We start from the raw sequence: 22,864 nt of genomic DNA, 5'->3' as shown, positions 1-22,864 counted from the left end.
TAGTAACCAACAGTTTGCAAACCCTCAGTGAACCATGCATGATACTTTGAGGGTCTCTAACATGCAGGTACTGTGAGATGCACAGGGGATTTGCTGGTATGGTTTCTGCCACCCTCCCCACCCAAACTTCAATGCTTAATTAGGGTTTGTTGCTGATCTGTCTGAATGTGTGAATGGTGGATGGTCTGCTCATATCCCGGCCCGTTCTGATGCCCAATAACTATGGTTCATCTCAATCTCTGAACAGGGATTCCTGTTTCCTTCTCAGGCTTAATATTTAGGTGGGAAAGGGTTTGCATTATAATCTCTGCTCATTCTTAAGACCAAGGAAAATATCCTGGCTGGGAGTCAAAACCTTACAAAAATAAAGAACAAACACATCTCGACAGGGTTCCAAATGCTGACTCCAGCCACGCTCCTTCTCCTAGAGGCCACTTCATGTCATACTGTTGGGTAGGAAGCATTTTCCAAAGCTAATTGCCCAGTTCTTCAAGGCACCAGAATCTACTCCTTTGCTATCAGTGAAACCTACATGCAGGGTCCAATGTTCTTTAAAGTATAACAACAACAACAATAAAATTCTTCCCTCACTTGGGAAATTAAAGGCACAGGATCAAAAAACATTATTGGGAAACCTAAATGCTTTCAAGCGCAATAGATGATACTGCTTATTTGAAGAATTAGACTTAACAATAACAACAGAAAGCTTATAGATAATATTGAAAACACTCAGTGATCATGATTCTACATTTGAAATAACATTTATATCGGGAAAGGATGCCACATATATGTACATGTCCCAGACTCACCGCTGTTACCCTCCTTGGCAGATATCATTAATCATTGACTTCTCTTTTTTTCTGATCTATCATATGACTTCAGAATCTCAGTGAAGAATTCAAGGCCATGGTCAATGCATAGGAGATGACAAATGAGATGAGACTGACTTGTCTTCCTGGTGTTGTAATTTAGACTTAAACGTGCTCCTCAAATGCATTATCACTCTAACCTAGGCTTGTGATGCACTTACCACAATTCACAATGTGCATAATCATTCACACAGGAGAAAACTGGGGCCTCAAGAAATTAAGGCAATTGATCAAAATTACATAAGAAGTTGCCGAAGTGAGAGCTGAACCCTGATCTGCTCTCAGATAGCACAGGAGGGGACTAATATTTAGTAAGCTCCTTCTGCAGGCCAGGTTCTTATAAATTTTAACTCCTCTGGTCTTATAAATTGTGCCAATCTGTGGAACATTAATTTTCCCAATTTTCAGATAAGTGAAGGGGCGTTGAGAGAAAGGAAAAAGCTCACTCAAGGCCCCTATAGGCTGTAAGGGGGTTTGGATTTGAACCCACATTTCTCTGACTCTACAGTACCTTATTTTCTTTAACATCTGACCTCACAGCTCAGTCTTCTGCTTGCAGATAATACCACCTGGAGCAGGACATGGCAAAGGTGCTTAGAGGAATGTGATTAATGGCAGCAGCAAGCTGAACATTGCTTCAGTGCTCAACATTTAGAGGAAAGATTAAGTAAACACAGTCCCAGAACCACACCAGAAGGTTTTGCAGCTATTATAGATGGTTAATAGGATGACTATGCAGAAGCATGCAAAAGTATTTATCAAATAATATTAAAAAATATATATGTACTGATTACATTTATGCAAATACTATGCATATGCATGAATAAAGAGTAAGGGGAAACACACACAAAAGTCTTTTGCTGGGATAGAGGATAAGATGTTTTAAAGTTGCATTAAGCATAATGCATAAAACAGTTTGTCTATCCCAACATCAAGAAAATTTGGCCAAAGAAAATAGACGAAAATAATTACCCATTAAGAAATTTATAGTTTTATTGAATTTTGTTTTGGTTTTATTCAAAATATGGTCTTCCATTTACCAAACTCCATCCACCAGCCATCCTTTCAAGCGCTGTTTACTGGTGCTTATTGTGATGTAGACCTTGTGAGGCTCTAGAAATATAAGGTAATTGATCTGTCTTCAGGATTCGCTGTGTCAAATTCAGGAGACAGACAATTATAATATAGGATCTACCAAGAGCTAAGCATAGAACCAGGAACACCGAGGGTGGGAAGAGATCAACCAAAGAACTTGTATGCATATATGCATAACCCATGGACACAGACAATAGGGTAGTGAAGACTTGGAGCAGGGGGCAGGGATGGGATAGAAGGGGTCAATGGGGGCAAAAGGGAAGCATATGTAATACTTTCAACACTAAAGCTTTTTTAAAAAAAGAAAGAAATGAGGACAGAAAGGCAAACAGATGTGGAACCAGGGTGCAAGGGCTGGGGAAGTAGTGTTATGTGGGCCCAGGAAGAGAGAAGAGAGCCAGATGTCATGTTGCTCTAGTGGTTCCAGTACAAAGAACAATGCTAGGTACATAGCAGATGCTCAATAAAATAGGACAACAAACTCTAACTGGGCACTTTATGTCCCTAGACTCTGTGCTAAGTCCTTTACATGAATCGTCTCACTTTATCCTCCTGCTAAGCCCTACAAGGTGCAGATGTAACTTTTGGAAAAGTAGATTAAGGACACAATGGTAGATGCTGTCTCTCCCATCAAGGCAAGAAAGACATGATCCAATTCCTATCAACATCTCCATTCTACATCCTTACTAGAAAGGCAGCAGAGTTTTGCTATGAAGCACCTAGATTCTAGATCAGACTGCCCAAGTTCAAGTCTTGGTTCTGCCACTTGGTGATTGATGTAAAGCTTGGCAACTGACTTCAATTACTCCCATGCTCTGCACCTGGCTCTCTTACGGGGACAGTGCTAGTGCACAGGGGCCATTGTGAAGACTAGTTAAGTTAGGTCATGTATCTCCAGCACAGCACAGCATGCAGCAAGCTCTGCATTAAATGGTGGTCTTTGAAACACTTCTGTATATTGCCCTACCCACAAATAGTTTCCTTGTATCATTGTCAGAGAAGGGCTAGTGCCCTTCTTATCCCTCTGCAGGTATCGTCTCCTCATCCTTCCTAAGCTAGAATCAGGGAACTGCAGGACCTGGGCACCAGTTGGGCTTTATTGACCCCAGAGCGAAGGTCACCATTTTACTGATGACAGTAAGAGAAGCTGGAGGGAGAGAGAAAATTTAGTATGTATTCATCTGTGTTAAATGCAGCTAAAAGATATAATAAAGAATCAAGAATCTAAGATCTCACCAGAGGGTTAGCGACCAAGTCTAGGATAGACGCCAAAGTCCCAGATTCCTCTGTGGGGTCAGCTAAGGACACACCATGTGGAACTTCTTTATCTGCTCGAGGAAAGGCATCTTCAGATGGTTGAAACCTAACCTCTCAGGGTCCCTGACAAGATGACATGCCCAGCAGTGCCGAGCAGCCCTCTGAATTCCTGCAGAGAGAACAACGCCACAGACCCTCACTTCCCAGGCCTTGCTACCCACTCCACTGTGCCAGCTTCCCCACGGGGGGGCCAGTTCTGAATGCAGAACCTGAAGGTTTGAGAGAACATAGCCCCAGATAACCTGGCTGGGAGAACTCACCTGTCGACCCATCCCACCTGGGCAGATTCTGGTTTCCCTCTGAAAACAACCTGGTTTGGATCTGTCAGAATAGCGAGGGTATTGAAGTGAGGTGGGGGGCGGGGTGGTGAGAAGCTGACTGGCTCTTGCCATGCTTGGATTTGGCTCTGGGACATCTAGGCTGGATACTAAGGGTGTCCTCTCCCTCTACCCAGGAGGAGGATCCTCATCCTCATATTTAACCAGAGACTCCTAGCCCAGTAACCTGGCCAGCAAGTTGCTCCAAGACCTGACTCCCAACTAACTCTCTCCCGCCTGTATTGGCTTCTCACTTCATGTCCCAGCATCATCAAACTGCTTGGAATTCCACCCCTGAGTCCATGCTCCTTCTTTTCCTTCAGATGGAAATGCCCTCGCTGCCCTTTCCTCTGCTTTCCCTTTATTCATGCTTTTACACTCAATTCAGGCATCATCTCCTTCAGGAGGCCTTCTCTGATTCTTCTGAGATGTCTCTGTTTTGTATTTCCATAACTCCATCTGGAAACTTCTATCATGGCATTTACCATGTTGTACATAATGTTCTCTGTTTATGGGCCTGACCCTCATGGGAGTGAGTTTCCTGATGGCCAGGGCCATGGCCTTTGAGTCTTTAGCATCTAACAAGCACCTGGCACATGGCAATGAGTGCATGACTTGAAAGCATTTGTCCAAATCACTCTTAATTGAAAGAAGAGAAAGTCTGGCCAAAGCATGCCAGCATTTCAACACACACAAAAATGATCGTGAATACAAAACAAAATTCCCTGACCTGCGGAGCACTTAAGGATAAAGAAATGAAAGCATAAGATTTAGGATGCAATGGGTGCTCTGGAGAAGTGAACGCTACACACGATAATAAAGGAGCCCAGCAACTCAGAGGCAAAGGACTGGGGACCGTGGCCACCACCTTCTGATTGACTCTGGAGGACAATGTTTGCTTTATGAAGGAAACCAAATCCCTTGCCTACCAGGTGACAAGTGCAATTCCACTAAAAACTGGTGTGATAAATGCTGCCCTGTTAGACCAAATATGGAGGCTATAAGTATTATGTAGGTAGTGAACGTTTCCCTAACACTTAATTTTTAAAAATAAAAACTAACTTTATATCTAAACCAGAAAAATCTGTCACTGTGTCACACAGAAGCTCCCTGGGAAGACTTAGAAATGCATGTCTATGTTACAGCGCGGGTTAGAATTTCTTCAGGGGCTCTCTCTGGAAGGCACACAAAGTCTCTTCAGGATGACTGGCTCCTGGGTGGAGAGGCAGAAGCCGTGAACTCCACAAGAGCACATTAGAAACTTGAGACGACCAAAAGGGACATACTACCAAAGCATCTGATGACAAACATTGCTTGCCTTTGAATAATTCATTCCGAGAGTGATACAAATGTACAGAGGAAGCTCAATCCTGACAAAGCCTATGTTTGATGCTTACTAATTAATTTCCTTCCTCTGTTCACACACACGCACATACGCATGCACACACATTATACTGTAATACCGCATTCTAACTCCTTGGTTCAAGAGATATATAAACCTGTAAAAGGACTTTTCCAACTCACCAGGAGATATAATCATCACATTGGTCTTACCCTGAGGTAGTTGAGGGTGAAATTTGTTAGCCCCATCCTGGTGATGTTTTTGGACAGCTGATCCAGGACCTGAGGATCTTGTGCCTAAACAGGAAAAAAAGTCATACATTTTATCCCTGCAAGATGGTCTCAAGAAAGTCTCAGGCCCCAAGCGGTTTGGCTCAGTGGATAGAGCGTCTGCCTGTGGAATGAAGGGTCCCAGGTTCGATTCTGGTCAAGGCCATGTACCTCGGTTGCGGGCACATCCCCAATGGGAGGTGTGCAGAAGGCAGCTGATAAATATTTCTCTCTCATCGATGTTTCTAACTCTCTATCCCTCTCCCTTTCTCGCTGTTAAAAAAAATCAATAAAATATATTTTTTTTAAAAAAGAAAGTCTCAGACTGCACTACAGCTGCTAAGAAATGCAACCTTGACACTGTTGGTTTTCCTTAGAGGGCCAGTTTGCTGGAGATAATTTAATTTACATTTCAAGACACATGTATATAATGCTCAAGGAGATTTGTGGGTCAATGGTGTGAGACCTGAGGTCAGGGAGAGCCAAACGGAGTCAGATGTGCTTTCACATCTGGGGAGAAACAACTTCACTTGCTCTATGAGAGGCCCTGTGCCTTCAGGAGAAGGGATGTGAAGGCCTGCCAGGACACCTCTAGGTTCTTTCTGGTTATGTGGCTTGTATTTATTGAACCTCCCGTGTGCCAGGAAGAGCTGGTTCTATATAGAAATGCATCAGGTAGTCCTGCTTTACATCAGGGAACTTACATTGTAGTCAGACAATAGGAGAATAATAAATAAAGGGAAAGATGTGGTTGCTGCTGCTACAGCCAATTGTCATACTTGCAGAGGACCTTCTATGTGCCAGGCACTGTTCCATGTTCTTTAGATGCATTGACTCTTAGTCCTCAAACCAATCCTCTGAGATAGACTCTATTACTGTACTGATTTTATAGATGAGGGATTGGAAGCACAGAAGTGTCATATCACTTGCCCAAAGTCACACAGGAGCAGGGATACAAACCTATGTGATCTCATTCCAGGGCCAGGTTCCTGACTCTATTTTGAGAATAATACGAGTGGCTACTCAGACTGCTTCAAGGAGATGTGAAGTGGGCTTTGAAAATTGAGAAAACTTGGGTCATGAGAGGCTGAAGCAGTGGAGAAGGGGAGTGGGAGTGTGGGGGTGGTCACAGGAGAAAGCTTAAGGGCAGAGACCTGGTTAATCAGTCAGGAGGAGAGGGTTGAGGACCAGAGCCTTCATGGATGGCCTGGAGGGATAGTTAGGAAGGAGACAGTTGGCTTATCACCCAAGGTTTGGGAGTCAGAGACCAGAGACAGCTGAGTTGAAATCTTGATTTTACCACTTTCAGTCTAAAAATCATTGGGTAACTGATTGAACTTCTCTGAGCCTCAGTTTCCTCACTTCTTAAACAGGAATATTGAATGATAACTCACCTCTCTAAGTTATTTGGGGAGTTAATTATCATGCTCATACAATGTTCATCACAAGGCCTGGCATAGAAAACACCCAACAAGTGCCAGCTACTGTTAACATATTCTCTTTTGATTATCTTGGGTCTTAAAAATCAGGCCCAATAAGTGACTTTGCTCCCAAGCTTTTTCACGGGTAATGCTGTATCATGTATGAAAGAGGAGGGACTTAATTAAGTCAATGCCTTTTGACTCCTTCAGGGACTGTACCTGACTAGCTCCCATCAAGTTTTCCCTTTAAAACATGTTTCTAGATTGGCATCAAATCCACCCTTGCACTTAGTTGGTGTTCAATAAATTTGATGTGATTTATGTCCAATGGAAACCAAGAGAACCCCAAATATCCCAGCTCATTCCAACACTGGTTAAAAAGGGCCAATTCCTGTGGACACAGAGATGAGGTCCATGTGCTCCGTGTCTCCTCAGATGGTTCTAATCAAAACTGGAAACTGTTTTTCTTACTTCTTGTTTTATTTCTTCCCCTGATTATAAATAACAGGTTTATTAGCCCAGGCAGAGCATTACTGGATCATGACTGAACTGAATTAAAGAAAAGTACAAACTGTTTATTGAGGTAACCTCAATTTAAGAGTTTAAAATAATAACGTTTCAAAAGAAAAAAAGGCTCAGAATTCACCACACTCAAAACAAAGGAGGAGGAAAGGGGCCTATGGATTAAAATGGTTGAGGGAGAAACTCAACATTTAGAGTTCATTACGTAAAGTGTGAAGACTGCCGGAGTTCTTTCACAGAGAAGCTGTACTTCTCCTGAGTGAAACGAGGGAAGAGAGTGGAAGAGAGAGGAAAGTACTTACATGCATGGCGAGAATACTTCTTGGGACCAGCTCTCTGTACTGTCTAATGGTAAAGTGCCACGTTTTTATTCTCATGAGATCGTCGAAGGTGAACTCCAGGATCAGTCTGCCTTCTGTACACACCTGGACGTGACAAATGACACACTCATTGGTTACGCACTTTGAGAACGCCATATTTTTGTTTTTGTTTTGGAGAATGAGTGATTTTTATTTCCATAGAATTACATCCCTGGGTTTCCAAAGCGCCATTTCCCTTAATCCAATCCTAGAAGAAGTGTAATTGGGATTTTGGGAGAGCTAAAAGCAAGGCCAGTGCCCAGAGTTTCGGTTCCATCTTGCAGCTGGGTCCAGTTTAACATCAGGCTAGTTGCAGGCCATTACCCCATTGTGTGTGGGTGAATGCCAGGAAGAAGGGGCATGAGAGCCCCACAAGCCAGGAGTCAACCAAGAGCCGAGAGAGTGAACTCCTTTGTTCAGGGAATTACGTATCCAGAATCTTCCCATGCTTGCAGTGGCCAAGCCCATTTTGGCCAATGACCTGTTCCCAGGTGTGACTGACAAAAAGTGCCTTTACAAGTCCCTGCACCTTTTCTGGGAATGGGTAGTCTATCTCCCACATGTCCAGTCATTTCCCCAGCGATCTGCTGGGAAGGAATGCATGGCTCCCCGGGGAGTGTAAAGCTGTAGCTTCCTGGCAAAGCTGCCCAAATGACATGCCCACAATATTTGGCCTACCCTTTGCTCCTTTCCTGTTATTAATAACTAGGTTAACTATAACAGTATTTCTCTCTCTCCCTTTCTCTTCCTCTTTCTTTCTTTCTTTCTTTCTTTCTTTCTTTCTTTCTTTCTTTCTTTCTTTCTTTCTTTCTTTCTTTCTCTTTCTCTCTCTCTCTCTCTCTCTCTTTCTCTTTCTCTCTCTCTCTCTTTTTCTTTCTCCTTCCTTCCTTCCTTCCTTCCTTCCTTCCTTCCTTCCTTCCTTCCTTCCTTCCTTCCTTCCCTCCCTCCTTCCTTCCCTCCTTTTCTTCCTCCCTTCCATCCTTCCTTCCTTCACCTTTTTTGCTAGCAGTTTCATCTCTTTTCTTTCCTGTTACAGAGTGCAATGGAAGCCTGTTAGCAGAACATATCTATGCCCCTGACTCTGACATAATAACCTGCATTTCCTAGCGTATACCACTTTCCTGTACTGAAAGAGAATGCCATATTTTTGCCACTCACATGTCAGCTACTCAACATGGTCCCCTTGACTATCCTTGGGTGGCTCTGGATCTTGACAAAATGGGACACTAGTGGCTTATCCATGGCATACTGAGGCAGGTACAAGCCAGTTAGTGGGTTCAAAGGGGAGTGTAGCTGCTTACCTGCCATGGTCTATTAATGACCATATTAGCTGCGACTGAAACTCTGTGAGGCTCCATTTCCTCACTTGTAAATAATGGGTACAAAACCCATCTTACAGCAAGATTATGTCCAAAACCCATGGCACAGAATATGGACCCCACAAAGTAGTATCCTCCTACCAACCTTTCCACCCCATCCTCCCTTTCATGATCCTTTTACAATAGGAGCTTGAGCTATTGTTCTAATTTTAGTTAATCCTACTTTGGGAAAAAGTATCTAATAAAATTATTTATGCTGAAGTGTGGGATACTATAAGATTACCAAATCAGAGGTTCTCATTTCCAAAGAGAAATCCCAGAGGGCAATGCTTAACCCAAGGGTGTGGGTATCAGTTTCTGACATGGAAGTTAGAGGCATATTTAGAGTCCATTCCTTAAATCACATCATATCAGCAATGATAAATTCTGCTTGCATAAAGGGCCAGCCTTTGGGAGGGGGGTGGTGGCGGCGGCAAATTTATCTTTCTAAGAAAACTATATGTCATTAATAAAAAATACTTATTGGCGCTCTCTTCCTTGATAGACTGATTAATGATAGGGGAGCTTTTCAATCTTCTTTTGATATTCAAATCATTTTTCCCATGTAGTCATTATTTTATTTGCCTTTCTTTTCACTGCTAATGACTTATAAATGGAAGAAAATACTAGGCACTCCCACAACCACCGAGCCTATTTTGACTATAGGATAGGCAGTGGCAGTCACACACTGGTCCAGTTTAAATCATTACAACTCATTATTCAGCCCATGCTGGCCTCAGGGTAGCAGTACAACATACTGGATAGAGGTTTTGGCATCAGAAAGTACTAGATTCAAATCCTGACTCTACTTTTCACTCATTTTGAAACTTTGGGGACATCAGATTCCCTAAATTCTAGTTTCCTCATCTGTAAAATGAGGATAAAAACATCATCAGGCAGGGTTGTTGGAAAGATATATTAAAGGGAATTTTGTATGTAGATTGCCTAGGATTGCAGCAAGCACATACTAGGCTATAAACAACAGCTCTAATGATAAAAGAAATGCAATTGAAAAACACAGAATCATAGACCAGTAGAGCTATCTGAGACTTAGTGGTTCCGGAGAGCTATCTCGGGGGCTCTGCTTAGAAGACGTTGGCCTCCACCTGGACTCTGAGATCCCTTCCCATCTTCTAGATTCAATCAGATCAGCTTCAGTTTTATTTGTTTTCATGCATTGAGCTTCTGATTAAGCTTTTTTGAAGAAAGGTTTCCTATGCTAAAAACAAACACATAAAACTTTAGAAATCACTGTGCTACACAAGTTATTGGGGAAAAAACAACCACCACCACACACATAAAAACAATAAGCTCAATAGGGAATGTGATCATTTCTAAAACTATAGTCTATGAATGTATTTAACAATTTATATCAACCTTTTATGCAATATTGACACACTCATTTTTCCCTCTGGGAATTTAATACAAAAAAGCCACTATATTGAGTTCCAATTATGTCCTAGGCACTGGGTTCGGTGCTTTCGGTCGACTCTAATGTAAGGTAGTATTTTCTTTAAGCAAGCTACAAAGACCAGTACAGGAGAATTAGCAATGTGTGTTGATAGGGCACTACTTAAGACAGATGCTATGAATGCCTGCCATTTTCATTTTATCAAAGGTCTCAGAAGCACTGTAAGATAATTATTGGTAATCTGGGTGAAGACCCCTAACTCAAATCCAATTAGCAGAATCTGTGGGTAATTTCAGGCATTTGGGCCCCTTGCCCCCACATTCCTCAGTTGAGTGGTCTTCAGAGCCTTGTTTCTGATCTTAGCTATGACAGTGGAGCCCCCGGAAATGGGAAAGGCTTTAGTGTCCCCAAACCACTCCCTAGAGCATCTCAGCATTGGAATTAATTTACCAAGGGTTTCCAAAGAGTTACATGGAGATTAAGCCACACCATCCCCCTGGGTTTAGCATAACGGAAGCTACCTGCGGTGAAGGCTTTCACAAAAGGGAGGGGACCGTCGCCAGCAAGTGACAGGGAAATACCTTGGCGATACAGAACGGACATATTTGGATGCTATAATCCTGTTTTGGTTTCCTTTAAGAAAGAGGATTATTGGGTGTTTAAGCAAATATTAGCCCAGTTAAATGCCATGCTTCTAAATGATCTAATCTATTTACTTTGTGTTTAGGAACCACAAACCCAGATTAGAAGGAGGTTCTGGTTTACCGGTATTGGAACAGAATATAATGGGAAGACCTGAATGTGGTCCTTCTGATGAATGACTGGATTGGAGATCTGGAAGGCCAAGTTAAATTGTGTCCTTTGTTTTCTGTGAGATCACACACCACACTGGTTGAGGACACTTCTTGCAGTCAAACTGTCATGGGGGCTACAAAAGGGAAAGTTGCAAGTAGCCTTGGGCTCCTCCTTTCTCAGCCAAAACTAAGGAGTCATTTTTACCCAGGACAGATCATATGTGAGAGCATAGTCCTTAGAATTGAATCTGAGTTGACTGTGTAGGGTGTTTTTCTAAATGAAAGACTGTAGGAGAGTTTGGTCACTGCTGGTCTTCCCCAGGTAATTACACTCACAGCCTCCTCCCAAACCCTATGAAACCTCTCTGCCTCCTGCCCCCATCTTGGAAGTTAAAGAAAATTGAAATGTTTGTGATTTATTTTATAGGCAACAATCATCAAATGGAATGGAGGCACATTCAATATATATATTGTTTGGAAATGGTAAAAAATGGGCATAGCTTACACTGGAGAATGAATGTTTTCTACTTTCAGAAAAATTCTCTGCATTCCTCTTAATCAATACAATTAATGTAGCTTTTATCTAAAGTTACCATTTTTTTAAAAAAAAAATGCCTTTCACTTGGCATCCAAAATCAAAAGGGTCCCCAATTAAGAAAACATTTTCTGTTATGCCGAATTCATGTTACCGTACTATGAGCTCTGACATTTTGTTTCTGTGGTAACCAAAATCAGCTGATTAGTTGGCATGGCAACCGAAAAGATGTAATCCCAGCAGACACACTCTAATCAATGCCCCCAGCACAGATGGTCTCCGGAGGATCAACAAGAAAGAGGCTGGCAGGCATTCAGCATGTCACGTGCTAGCTTGAGACTAGGCCAGGGATGAGAGAACTAAAAAAGAACATTTCTCAAACTAACTGGTAGCTTTTTAACCCTTTTCTTTCTCTGATTAATTGTGAAACAATACGGACCATGTAGTTACATATATAATACAATATTCATAGAGCTTTTATGAAATAAAATGTGCTTTTAAAAATATGTATTTATTTAATTGTCTTGGTCTTTATGCCTGGAACAGTATGCATGGAATAGTGTTATGATAATAATTATTTTAGTTAGTAGATTACTAGCTTATTATAAAAGGACACAACTCAGGAACAGCCAGATGGAAGAGATGCATAGGGCAAAGTATGTGGGAAGGGATAAGGAGATTCCATACCCTGAGAGCTCCACTCTCCCCCAAAACCTATGGGTTTGCCAACCAGGAAGTACTGATTAGTGCTTTTAGATTAACATTTGTATAAAGCTCATTGTACTTTACTTGAGGACACTGTTTGTGTAAATGCATATATATGCATATATTAGAGCAATATGGTTATTATCTGTAATAATTTGGTTATTCAGAATAAGAGTACAAGGTCCAAATCCTGGATTAGCACATGGTATAACGTGGCTCAGGGTAGAATGATGAGCTAATGGTCAAAGACAAGAATGAGTATTCAGATAGGTACACTTCCAGGATACCTGGCTATAGTGGCAAACAATTTCATCATAAATAATTGAGACCAATAAATAAATAAATCTATGTTTATAGAAGTGATAAAGGTGTTTATGGCTGTAATTATTGTTCTAATTTGTAAAACCTAAAAGTCACCAAACACATACCCCAGAGAGGGCTCATCTCAGCACCTGCCAGTATTGCACCCTTACATATAATTTGAGGATCTTTGATTGTGAAAACCTTGGTGATTGCTCTTCTGATATTAAGCCTTGTTTTCTGTTTGATTTGAAATTGAATACAGAAAAGAAAGGCTTCCTAATGTGTGTTTTAAAATTCTAATTACATATTTATCCATAATCTATAATGTTGCGAGGCTCAGGAAATTGCAAAATGTGTACTATGCTCCTGAGGAATATTAAGTATTACTGTTGATTAGGGCTGTGGCAGATTTTTGATTCACCAGTTGACCAAATTTTCATAAAAGCAACTCAGAACCACTGGCTCAAATGCTACTTGGGGAATTAGAGTTTATTGATAGTCTAAATTAGAACAATGTTCTAAGTTATGCCATGTACTAACTAATAGCCAGTTCCCCCCAAAAAAACAAAGCATCAGCTTCCAAACTATTTCTCTTTGTGACACTGGAAGTTCATTAACCCACTGTTTTATACTAAGTAGCCTGATTATTTTCTTACACGGAGATGAGTTATTTTTAATTAACATAAGAACAAAAGAAGAATGGGAAAGGTTCTTTGGGTTGTATAATAATCACTAAAGAGAAAAAAAAAAAAGAGAACCCTTCAAATTTTCTAAAAATAAATGTGCATAATTAGAATCTGGACTAAGTCCACATAGCTAAGCTACATTTCCCAGAAAGTAATATTTCTCATCGCAGTATGGAAATATTCATTACAAGATTTGGCAGATGGTCTTGCCATGGAGGAGAGTCAAATGGGTGATCTGAAGGACTGAAGATAGCCCGGCCTATGTGACTCAGTAGGTTGAGCATTATCCCATGGAACAGGAAGTCATTGGTTTGATTCCTACTCAGCGTACATGCCTTAATCTCCAGCAGGGAGTATACAAGAGGCAGCCAAATAATGATTCTTTCTTATTGATTTTTCTTTCTCTCTCTTCCTCTCCCTTCCTCTCTCTGAAATCAATAAAAACATATTTTTAAAAATTAAAAAAATAAAGAATTGAAGCTTTAGGCTGGGAGAGCTGGGTCCAGGAGAATGCGCAGGTCTTCCTAGGGGGTGCCTTGGATGCCTGGACAACCACTCAGCCATCTGAGAGGGGAGCATTCCCGAATGAGGAAGAACACAATAGAGAAAACCCCAGTTTCTTCATTAGAATAATAATAATTTAAAAAACCCACTTTATCAATTCACCAGGAGAATGGGACTCTTTATTTATTTAATTTCAAAACAGCCCTGAATAAATAGCACTACATCTTCAGAGCAACTGACTATTGTCATTTATAGAAAAGTTTTGGCCTGAGAAAGAAAGAAATCGAGGAAATATATAAAAAGATGCCTGCAAGATACATTTTTCTACCAATGGCCACAGGTTTGGTAAATATCTCCTTCATTATGGCAAAAGTTTTATTTAATTATCATGGATCCCCTCCCCCGCCTTAAAGCATAAGGAATTTGGGAGTTTTTCTTGAAATACCTACAAGTAACACTAAGTCTTAACAAAAATCTATAATAATAAAAGTTTAATATGCTAATTAGACCGGACGTCCTTCTGGATGACCTTCCAGAAGCTACAGCAGGGGACTGAGGCAGAGGCAGCTGCCTCGGCAGCAGAGGTCAAGCCCCTTGCACGAATTTCGTGCATCAGGCCTCTAGTAATAATAATAAAGATAATGAAGCAGCAGAGAAAGGCTTTCTCTGCAGTGTTGGACTTTGCAACACTAGACCTGGACTGTGGATCCATCTGATCTACAAGATTAAGTAGATGTGTTAAGTCTCCAAAATGAAATGAGACATAGACACATTAAACCGTCACCCAAGGGATCATTGCTTTCCACAGAGCAAACTCTTTCCAGCACCAGCTCTGCACACATTGGGGAACTTCTTTGTCTCTGAATGACAACCTTCCTCTCTGCTCAACTGTCAAAGAGGAAGAAAGAGAAAACCCAGCTCCCGCCTCACATTTAAAATGTCTATTAGCCAAGGCAAGATATCATATAATCAGTGGCATCTGATGATGTGCTTTGCATTTTATGACCTTTTCCTTTGCCTTCAGTTTTCCACACCATCATGAACAGCAGAAAGATGAAACTGCACCAACAAGATCAAGGAATACTTTAAACAATAAACACTTTATTTTTATTCTTTCAGCATATTGTGCATAAGCAACAAACACATCTTCCGTTTATAATTTGGGCTTTTTCAATTAACCCTGATAATTCAACTTCCCTTAACCATAAAAAGGGGTTGGCCATTTGTGTTTTCAATGAAAAGAGATAGCTGCTATCATTCATATTAAAAATTAATTTCACATTGAGTCTTAGTCAAAATGCAATGAACCGATGTTCATTAAAATAAGCTTCTGTGCCTGGCTGGCATGGCTCAGTGGTTAACCGTCGACCCATGAACCAGGAGGTCATGGTTCAATTCCCGGTCAGGGCACATGCCTGGGTTGTGGGCTCAATCCCCAGTAACGGGCGGGCAAGAGGCAGCCAATCAATGATTCTCCCTCATTATTAATGTTTTTCCCTCTCCCTCTCCCTTCCTCTCTGAAATCAATAATAAAAAAATATAAAAAAAATAAGCTTCTGTTTTGCCAGATTCTATGACTAAATATTTGCTCTTGCTGTTTTTCTACTTGGGAGAATATATAAAGGGGTTGACTCTAATGTTCCAGAAAGGTCTTTGTCCAGAGGAAGCAATCCATATGGCAATTATCTATGCATGGGAGAAGTCATAGGTGGGTTTTTTTTCTTTTTCATTTCAAATCCTTCATAGGGCCTTGAATTCTGCCTCAATTTTTTTTATCTGATCCTCCTCCTTCTCTCCCCATGTTTCTCATTCTCTCTCTCGCAACTTCTTGCTCACTTGCTGACTGACCAATCATAGAACTTCTCAGAATTTGGGAAAATCACCTTTAAGCTCCAAATTTCCTAAATTCTTTTATATGTTTATGTTTCTTAAAGATTATGGTTAGTTGAGTTATGGTAAGTTGGATTTTCCTCCTGTCCAGTTCACAATGAATTTAGCTTTAAGAGTGTTTAATTTCAGTAACATATAGAATTTCTTCAGAAACTAATGGTATTATGACAATCATTGTGATTCTATGTGGTCTTTGGATAAACTAGAATGCATCTCCAAATCATTCTTTTACCTGTAGAAGATCTTTTGTATAAAAACTAACATTCTAAATTAGTAACCTGGGTTTAATAGGCAGCTGACCTTCTCTTGCCCTTAATTTTGAGGCTCTATCATGCTTGACTCCACCTTACATGCCTACAGCTGAGAACAAGAGTTAGCTGAGTTGCAAACATAAAAGATCATCTCACAGAGCTGAAAGTGTCTAAGATATGAGAAAGCTCAAAGTTCCGGAAGAAAGCTTCCATTATTATCCTTAAATACATGCAGAGAAGAACAAGCCATGTTGGAGATGGCCCCTTACCTTGGTAAACATGGGCTTCCCGTGCTGGGTGACCATCGCACACTGGTCACAGTCCACTGTGATGGATGAGTTGTGGTACGACTCCTTTGAGTGTTTGAGAATGTAATACAGGTCAGTCACCCCTCCTTCAAACACAGTGCTAAAGTAGCGGGGGATGAGGGTCCTGCCGATAGCTGGGAGAGAAACAGACAAACAAAAAATGAATGAAAATATCCGGCTGGTCCCACACACGCCACACCATCGCCAGACCTGCAACTGGATACAAGTCGTCACAAGCGATGATGCCAGGAGGCAAATTTCTCTTTATAAATAGTCATGACCCTTCTGGGTTATAGTTTGTAAAATAAAATCCTCAGCTATTCAGACAAAAATTTGTACAGTCACCTCTCCAGATTTTGTGTCCTTTGAGAGTTGTGTGTGTGTGGGCAGGAGTGAGAAATCAACCAAAGGACTTGTATGCATGCATATAAGCATAACCAATGGACACAAGATACGGGGAGGGGGATGGGGTGAGGGCATGTGCCAGGGGTAGGGGAGGCTGGGGGAAAATCAATGGGGAAAAAAGGAGACATATGTACTACTATTTGTAACACTTTAAACAATAAAATTTTAAAAAAAGAAAGTCAACAGTGAAAGAGGTAGTATTTTTTAAAATTTATCTTTATTGTTGAAAGTATTAGAGATCTCCCCATTTTCCCCCATTTACCTCCCCTACCTCACCTTCACCCCCCACCCAGGTCTTCCCCACACTATTGTCTGTGTCCATGGGTTATGCATATATGCATATAAGTTCTTTAGTTAGTCTCTCCCCAAATCCATCCCCACCCCCACCTTCCCTCTGAGATTCGTCAGCCTGTTCCTTGCTTCTGTGTTTCTATTTTATTCATCGGTTTATTTTGTTAATTAGATTCCACAAATGAGTGAGATCATGTGATACTTGTCTTTTTAAAGAATGGAAACAAACACATTGATTACTTTGGACCTCATGTTTGTTCTCTAAGTGAACATATTTCCCCAAAATAAAACACACCCAACCCACTTGATTTTTTAATGGATTGCTTACAGGCCAGTTATTCAATCATGTTTTAGTAGTAGTTGTCATAATAATAAAAAATTTAATAATGTAGTGCTTGATAGTGTGTGAAGAGTTTTGGCATTCAGACTTGGATCTTCAGAACAACCCTGAGTATAGGGGGCTGAGACGAAAAAAAGTTATTATGAAAAGAAAAGAAAAAGGTTATTAGGAATGTTTCAAAGTCACATAACTTGTGAGTAGAAAATTGGGGTCTCTAATTCCAAATCTGCAAACACTCAAATAGTCACTCCTTCTAACTGTCTCAAATTACTTTACTGAAGGGAAATCTTTAAAAGTGAACTGTACCTGCACATACAGAGATCCACACCTATGTCAGTACTGACTATTCATCCTGTCTGCTTCTGGAATTGGACAGAATATCTTTCTAGGATAAAAGGCCCATTTGAAGAGAATTTGGTACCTTCCACTTGGTCTAAATTGGTCTCCTTTATCCCTGTGCCCTGTCCTGCCCCATTTCAGTTGAGTGATTGTTAAGTAGCCAGTTCTCTGATATATGATGCTTAGAAACAGCTAACAAGTCCTTTGCTTCAGCAGAGATTTTAAATCCTCTTACATTGAAAATCCCAACTCATAATATCAGGAATTTTGCCTATGTGCAGATTTGAGGCAAAGTACTAAAGCACCCTCAAGGGATCCCAGGTTTTTAATAAACCTCTTACATTCCCCATACATGGCCTCCTGAAAGACAAAAATAATATTTAAAATAAATAAATTACCAAAGAGAGTTTTAGTAGGAAAGATCATGCAGTCTTCACTTGAATGTTTTAAAATGATTAACTTCATTTTAAAAGAATCAGTGTTAATCTATCCATATGGATCTATATCTCTTTTGTACATGGATGAGGGGGAAAAAAACACATTATAAAAAGAATACCCTGCCAAACAGTTTTCTGAAACAATCTCTAAAGAATTCTGACATGGATGACTGGTCTCTGAATAATTTATAGAGTTGTTATTGCTTCATATTTACTGCAGTTAAAATCAATCAACAAATATGTTCTGCATATTCCTGGATCTTTGGCAATTCTATCTTAAATAATCCTGTTTACATACATTTCCTAAATCCTGCCTAATCCCCAATAGCACATGTTCACTCATTAAATACAAAATCCAAATAAAGAGTCATTTGAGTCCACCATACATGTACGCATGTCTTATATTGTAAAGAAAACTTGGTTAATGCAAAAAACCTTATTGTACTTTGCTAAACAGATAAAATTAGTTAAATGCATTTCAAATATTCTAACTTAAAATTAAGTACCACAAAAGAGCGCTAGTCATTTGACATTTTGGGGATCTGTACTGTGGAGAATAAATACAAACCATAAAAAAGTAGAAACAGGGTGAAAATATTTCACCACTGTATCCAAGGAATTGTCCCAGTAAAAAGGTTACTGGATTAGACACATTACAGTTTATTCATCATGAATCCTGCACAATTTAATTCCTTTGCAGTAGCGTTTGCTATATATTATCATCATTTTCATTCATAGCGTAAGAAAAAATGAATGAGAAAATGTCAGAGATTCCTTAACTTTAAACCTAAATTATTCATTAGCTCCCCGACTCTAGAAAATGTACAAACTGTGTGGGGAAGATACCTGGAGGGAAAGGCAGCTTCGCTTCATGGAGTACTTTCTGGCACTCTAGGAAATGGTTGCTATGGAGACCTGAGATGTGTTTTCAGTGCTTTTCCTTTGTGGGACGGTCCCTAGTATTTTCCCCATGGTCCTATTTGGACCCTCACTCGCACGGCTCTGCTATTCACTGTAATAGACTGCACGCTGGGGGCCCCACAGAACCACGGCAATGGTAGTCACATCGTGTGTGTAGTCTCCTCTCCTCAGATATGGGCTGGGTCCTGTGGTCTTTAGCCAGTAGAATGTAGCACAAGTGGCCTGATGCCCGTTTGGGGCTAACCCTTAAAAAGGACTAGAGGCTTCCCCTTTGTGCTTAGGGGCAAGTCATGGAGATGTACAAAGTTGAACTACTGTAAGACCGCCGTAGTGCAAGAAGCCCAACCTAGCCGTGCGGAACAGTCACGTGAAGGAGAACTGCGTCTTACAGCCAACAGCCCCAGCTGAGCTTCCAACCAACAGCCAGCACCAACTTATTTGTGTGAGTGAGGCCGTCGTGGGAGGTGGATGCTTGAGCTCCCATCGCGCTGCCTCAAGCTGATGTCACTTGGAGCAGAGATGTGCTGTCTCCCGTATGCTTTGCCCAAATTGCAGAATCATGGGCAAGTGAAAGCAGTGTTTGTGCTTTAAGCTAACATCTTTTGGAGCCCTTTTTAATGTGCCAGTGAATAATCATGGCACCCTTGCAAATCCCTAGGCTGCAAAGATGGGCAAATTACTATTTTTCCCTGAAAGAGGGCAGTTTTGCCACTGAAGACATATGAATGTAGAAACACAGAAGCTCCCATCCAGAGGAAAGCAGACCAGAGAGACAGAGGGCCTTTGTGGACTGATTTGGGCCCTCGTCTTAGCTGGGACTGAAGGCAACTTTAGTCCTTGAAGGTCCCACTTTTGTAAGATGTGCCTGCTCCTCTCTTTTTTAAATAAAAAAAATTAAAATTTCTTTGAGTAAGTTGGGATGAGCTTTCTGTTATTTGCAATCAGAGGAATCCTGATTCATGCTGTCCGTCCTGTTGCAGCATGGAACAAGGTAGTGAACACTGAGCTGTAAGAAAGCGATGAGAATGAGAATCTGCAAACGATGTGAGTCTCTCTTTGTGTCAGAAGCTGAAGGGGATAAAAGGGTGTGTCAGAGACAGTATTAGTTTTCTACTCACACTAACAAATGATCACAAATTTAGTGACTTAATTTCTCTTTGTTTATCCCCTCACACAGTGTTCTGACAATCTGACTGGGTCTTGCTGGGCCAACAGGTGTCAGCAGGGCTACCTTCCTCTCTGGAGGCTCCAGGAGAGAATCCCTTTTCCCGCTTTTTTCCAGCATCGAGGCTGCTGCCACTCCTCAGCTGTGGCCCTCCCCCAGCCTCATACGCAACAATGGTCATGGAATCCTCATAGGGCATCACTCTCGCTCTCCCTGCTGCCTTCCTCTTCCATTTTTAAGGACCCTGGTGGCTGCCTTGTACCCACCCAAATAACCAGGATCATCTCCTATCTCAAGGTCCTTATTCAGGTCTGCAACGTTCCTTTTGCTAGTAAGGTAACATAGCATTAGGCTCCAGGGATTAGCACTGGACATCTCGGAGGGGGGCAATTGTGTTGCCTTCCACAGAGAATATCTTTGCCAAAGAGCTTCTGTTTTGCAAGGGAGATTAGTAAAAAAATATAACTTGTGCACACACACACATGCATGCACACACAATGAGCAATATACAGATAATGTGCAGTGAATGGGAGAGACAACCGGAAAGAAAAACATCACATGTGCATGAGGAAGTCACTCTGCAGCTCATTCATTGATTCTGTAAACATTCACTGAATCCAAAGTAGGTGCAAAGCTCCTTGGTAGGTGCTGGAAACACAGACAGACTACTGTCCCTATCTTTCAAACACACCTCTAACAAGAGAGTTAACAAGTATCTAAGTATCTATAATACAATGTGACAATGAAGCTAAGAAACAAATTTGTGATTTTGAACTCTTTGCCAGTTTCTTCTGACGCCTGAATTCAAAGTACAACTGTATTATTTTTGAAGCACTGAGAAGATTAAAATGTCCTTTTAATTTCATAAATCTTGCAACCACACTGCACAGCCGAATATAAATGCCTTTAAATCAGTAGACATTTCAGATTTAGCTCTGGTGATCCCCTAGAACTCATCAGCCACACCAAGTCTAAATCTATTTAAATGTTATATTGTCACATTCATATGCTAGACTTACACTTTGCATTTGTACTTTAATTCTTGGAACTAAAAAGAATTTAAATATTGATATACCTAAATCTACATTGTGTTTCCATGTAAAGAATTACATTTTACAAATATTCCTGATGAGTGATTAAGACCATAGGAGATTATAACAGAGATTCTATTTTTCTGACACATTTGGGTCAAAACTCCAAAAGTTGGGAAGGGGAAGTAAGGTGAGCAAGATAACCCCAGGGTAATGTTCTGTGATGTCAAGTGAGTAGAATCCTATATAATAAAAGCCTAATATGCTAAGTGTCTGGTTGTCTGGTTGTCTGTTAATCCAATCAAAGTGTAATATGCTAATGATATGCTAAGGCCATTCAACCGTTCACTATGATGTGCACTGGCCACTAGGGGGCAGTCGACCAGTCGCTATGATGTACACTGACAACCAGGGGGCAGATGCTCAATGTAGGAACTGCCTCATGGTGATCAGTGCACTCCCACAGGAGGAGCGCTGTCCAGCCAGAAGCTGGGTTCACGGCTGGCAAGCCCAGCGGTGGTGGCAGGAGCCTTGCCCGCCTCTGCAGCAGCACTAAGGATGTCCAACTGCAGGCAGAGTGAGGCCCGATTCATGGCTGGGAGAAGGCCTAAGCCATCAGTTGTACATCCCCTGAGGGCTCCCAGACTGTAAGAGGGTGCAGGCCAGGCTGAGGAATGCCCCCCGGCAAGTGCATGAATTTTGTGCACTGGGCCTCTAGTATAGTATATATTGTGTATCTATGCATTTATGAAAGAGAAAAGAAAACCATAAAATACTCAGAAACTCAAAATGTGTATAAAGAATGCCTAAGTAATACACTACTTTATAGGTAAACATTAGTCCAAAAATAGATAAAAATTTGTTCGTAGCTAATTTGGATATTGAGCTCTGAATTGCAGTTCCTTGGAAGTTTTTCATTGTTCTGTTTTGTGCCAAACTACTGACCTTCACTCTCCAATAGTTCTTGCTATTGGAGCTGGTAGGGTGACAGTGCTGTGGAGACAAGATCTAGCTTCCATCTTTTTTTGTAGGTGTTACTTGTGGATGTTAGGATATGTACAGCATACTTACACATAGGCTGATTTTTCTCCATTTAGAAACTAAATGGTACACACTGGGAACTCTTAATCATTAAAAAGATATAAGCTACAGTGCATCTATCTTTTAGGACATTTCATCTCTATTATATCTCATCTCCTTTAGAGCATTTCATCTCATTTTACCTCTATTCATCTCTCTATCATTAAGAAATGCTTTTAATTCTTAAGAATGTTTGTAGGTAATTCACACGAAAGAAATTGCAAGTAGAAAATAATTATATGGGGAAATGTTCAAACTAGTAATCAAAGTATAAATTAAAATAATAAAAATGATTAAAACATAAAGCTGCTTAGCTTGTGGTGGAACAAGCATACTCAAATACTTCCAGGGAAATCAACAATTATGCCTTATCTTGAGAATCTGTAATTCTGATAGTTTATTAGGTGTGACTCTAATGTCTCTGCAAATACTTTTGCCAAATTGTAATTTTAATGTTCAGATCATAAGTGCTCTGAATTTCTTTAAGTCCTAATTCTAAGACCTTTTGATTAGAGATTATCTTTTACTATTCCAAATGCCTGTACTTTCTATCTGATAGAGACAATTCACTTCAAAAAATTAAATAAAACGAAATAAGA

General features: G+C 40.7%; 1 protein-coding gene across 9 annotated transcripts in view; it reads right to left on the bottom strand.

Moving 5' to 3' along the window:
* The window catches only part of LDB2 (LIM domain binding 2), a 338,452-nt gene that overhangs the window by 55,676 nt on the left and 259,912 nt on the right, over positions 1-22,864 (bottom strand). For all 9 annotated transcript variants that reach the window (XM_070398961.1, XM_070398980.1, XM_070398971.1 and 6 more), the window contains exons 3-5: positions 16,218-16,390; positions 7,455-7,577; positions 5,153-5,236 (exon numbers count right to left, since the gene is read on the bottom strand). In XM_070398961.1, the coding sequence (XP_070255062.1) occupies positions 5,153-5,236; positions 7,455-7,577; positions 16,218-16,390 (380 nt within the window). The remainder of the gene's footprint in view (positions 1-5,152; positions 5,237-7,454; positions 7,578-16,217; positions 16,391-22,864) is intronic.

This window comes from Myotis yumanensis, unplaced genomic scaffold (genome assembly GCF_028538775.1).
Source record: "Myotis yumanensis isolate MYYU_CA2020_CCGP unplaced genomic scaffold, mMyoYum1.0.hap1 SCAF_1, whole genome shotgun sequence".
Lineage (NCBI taxonomy): Eukaryota > Metazoa > Chordata > Mammalia > Chiroptera > Vespertilionidae > Myotis > Myotis yumanensis.
This window is presented reverse-complemented; position numbering and strand designations above follow the sequence as displayed.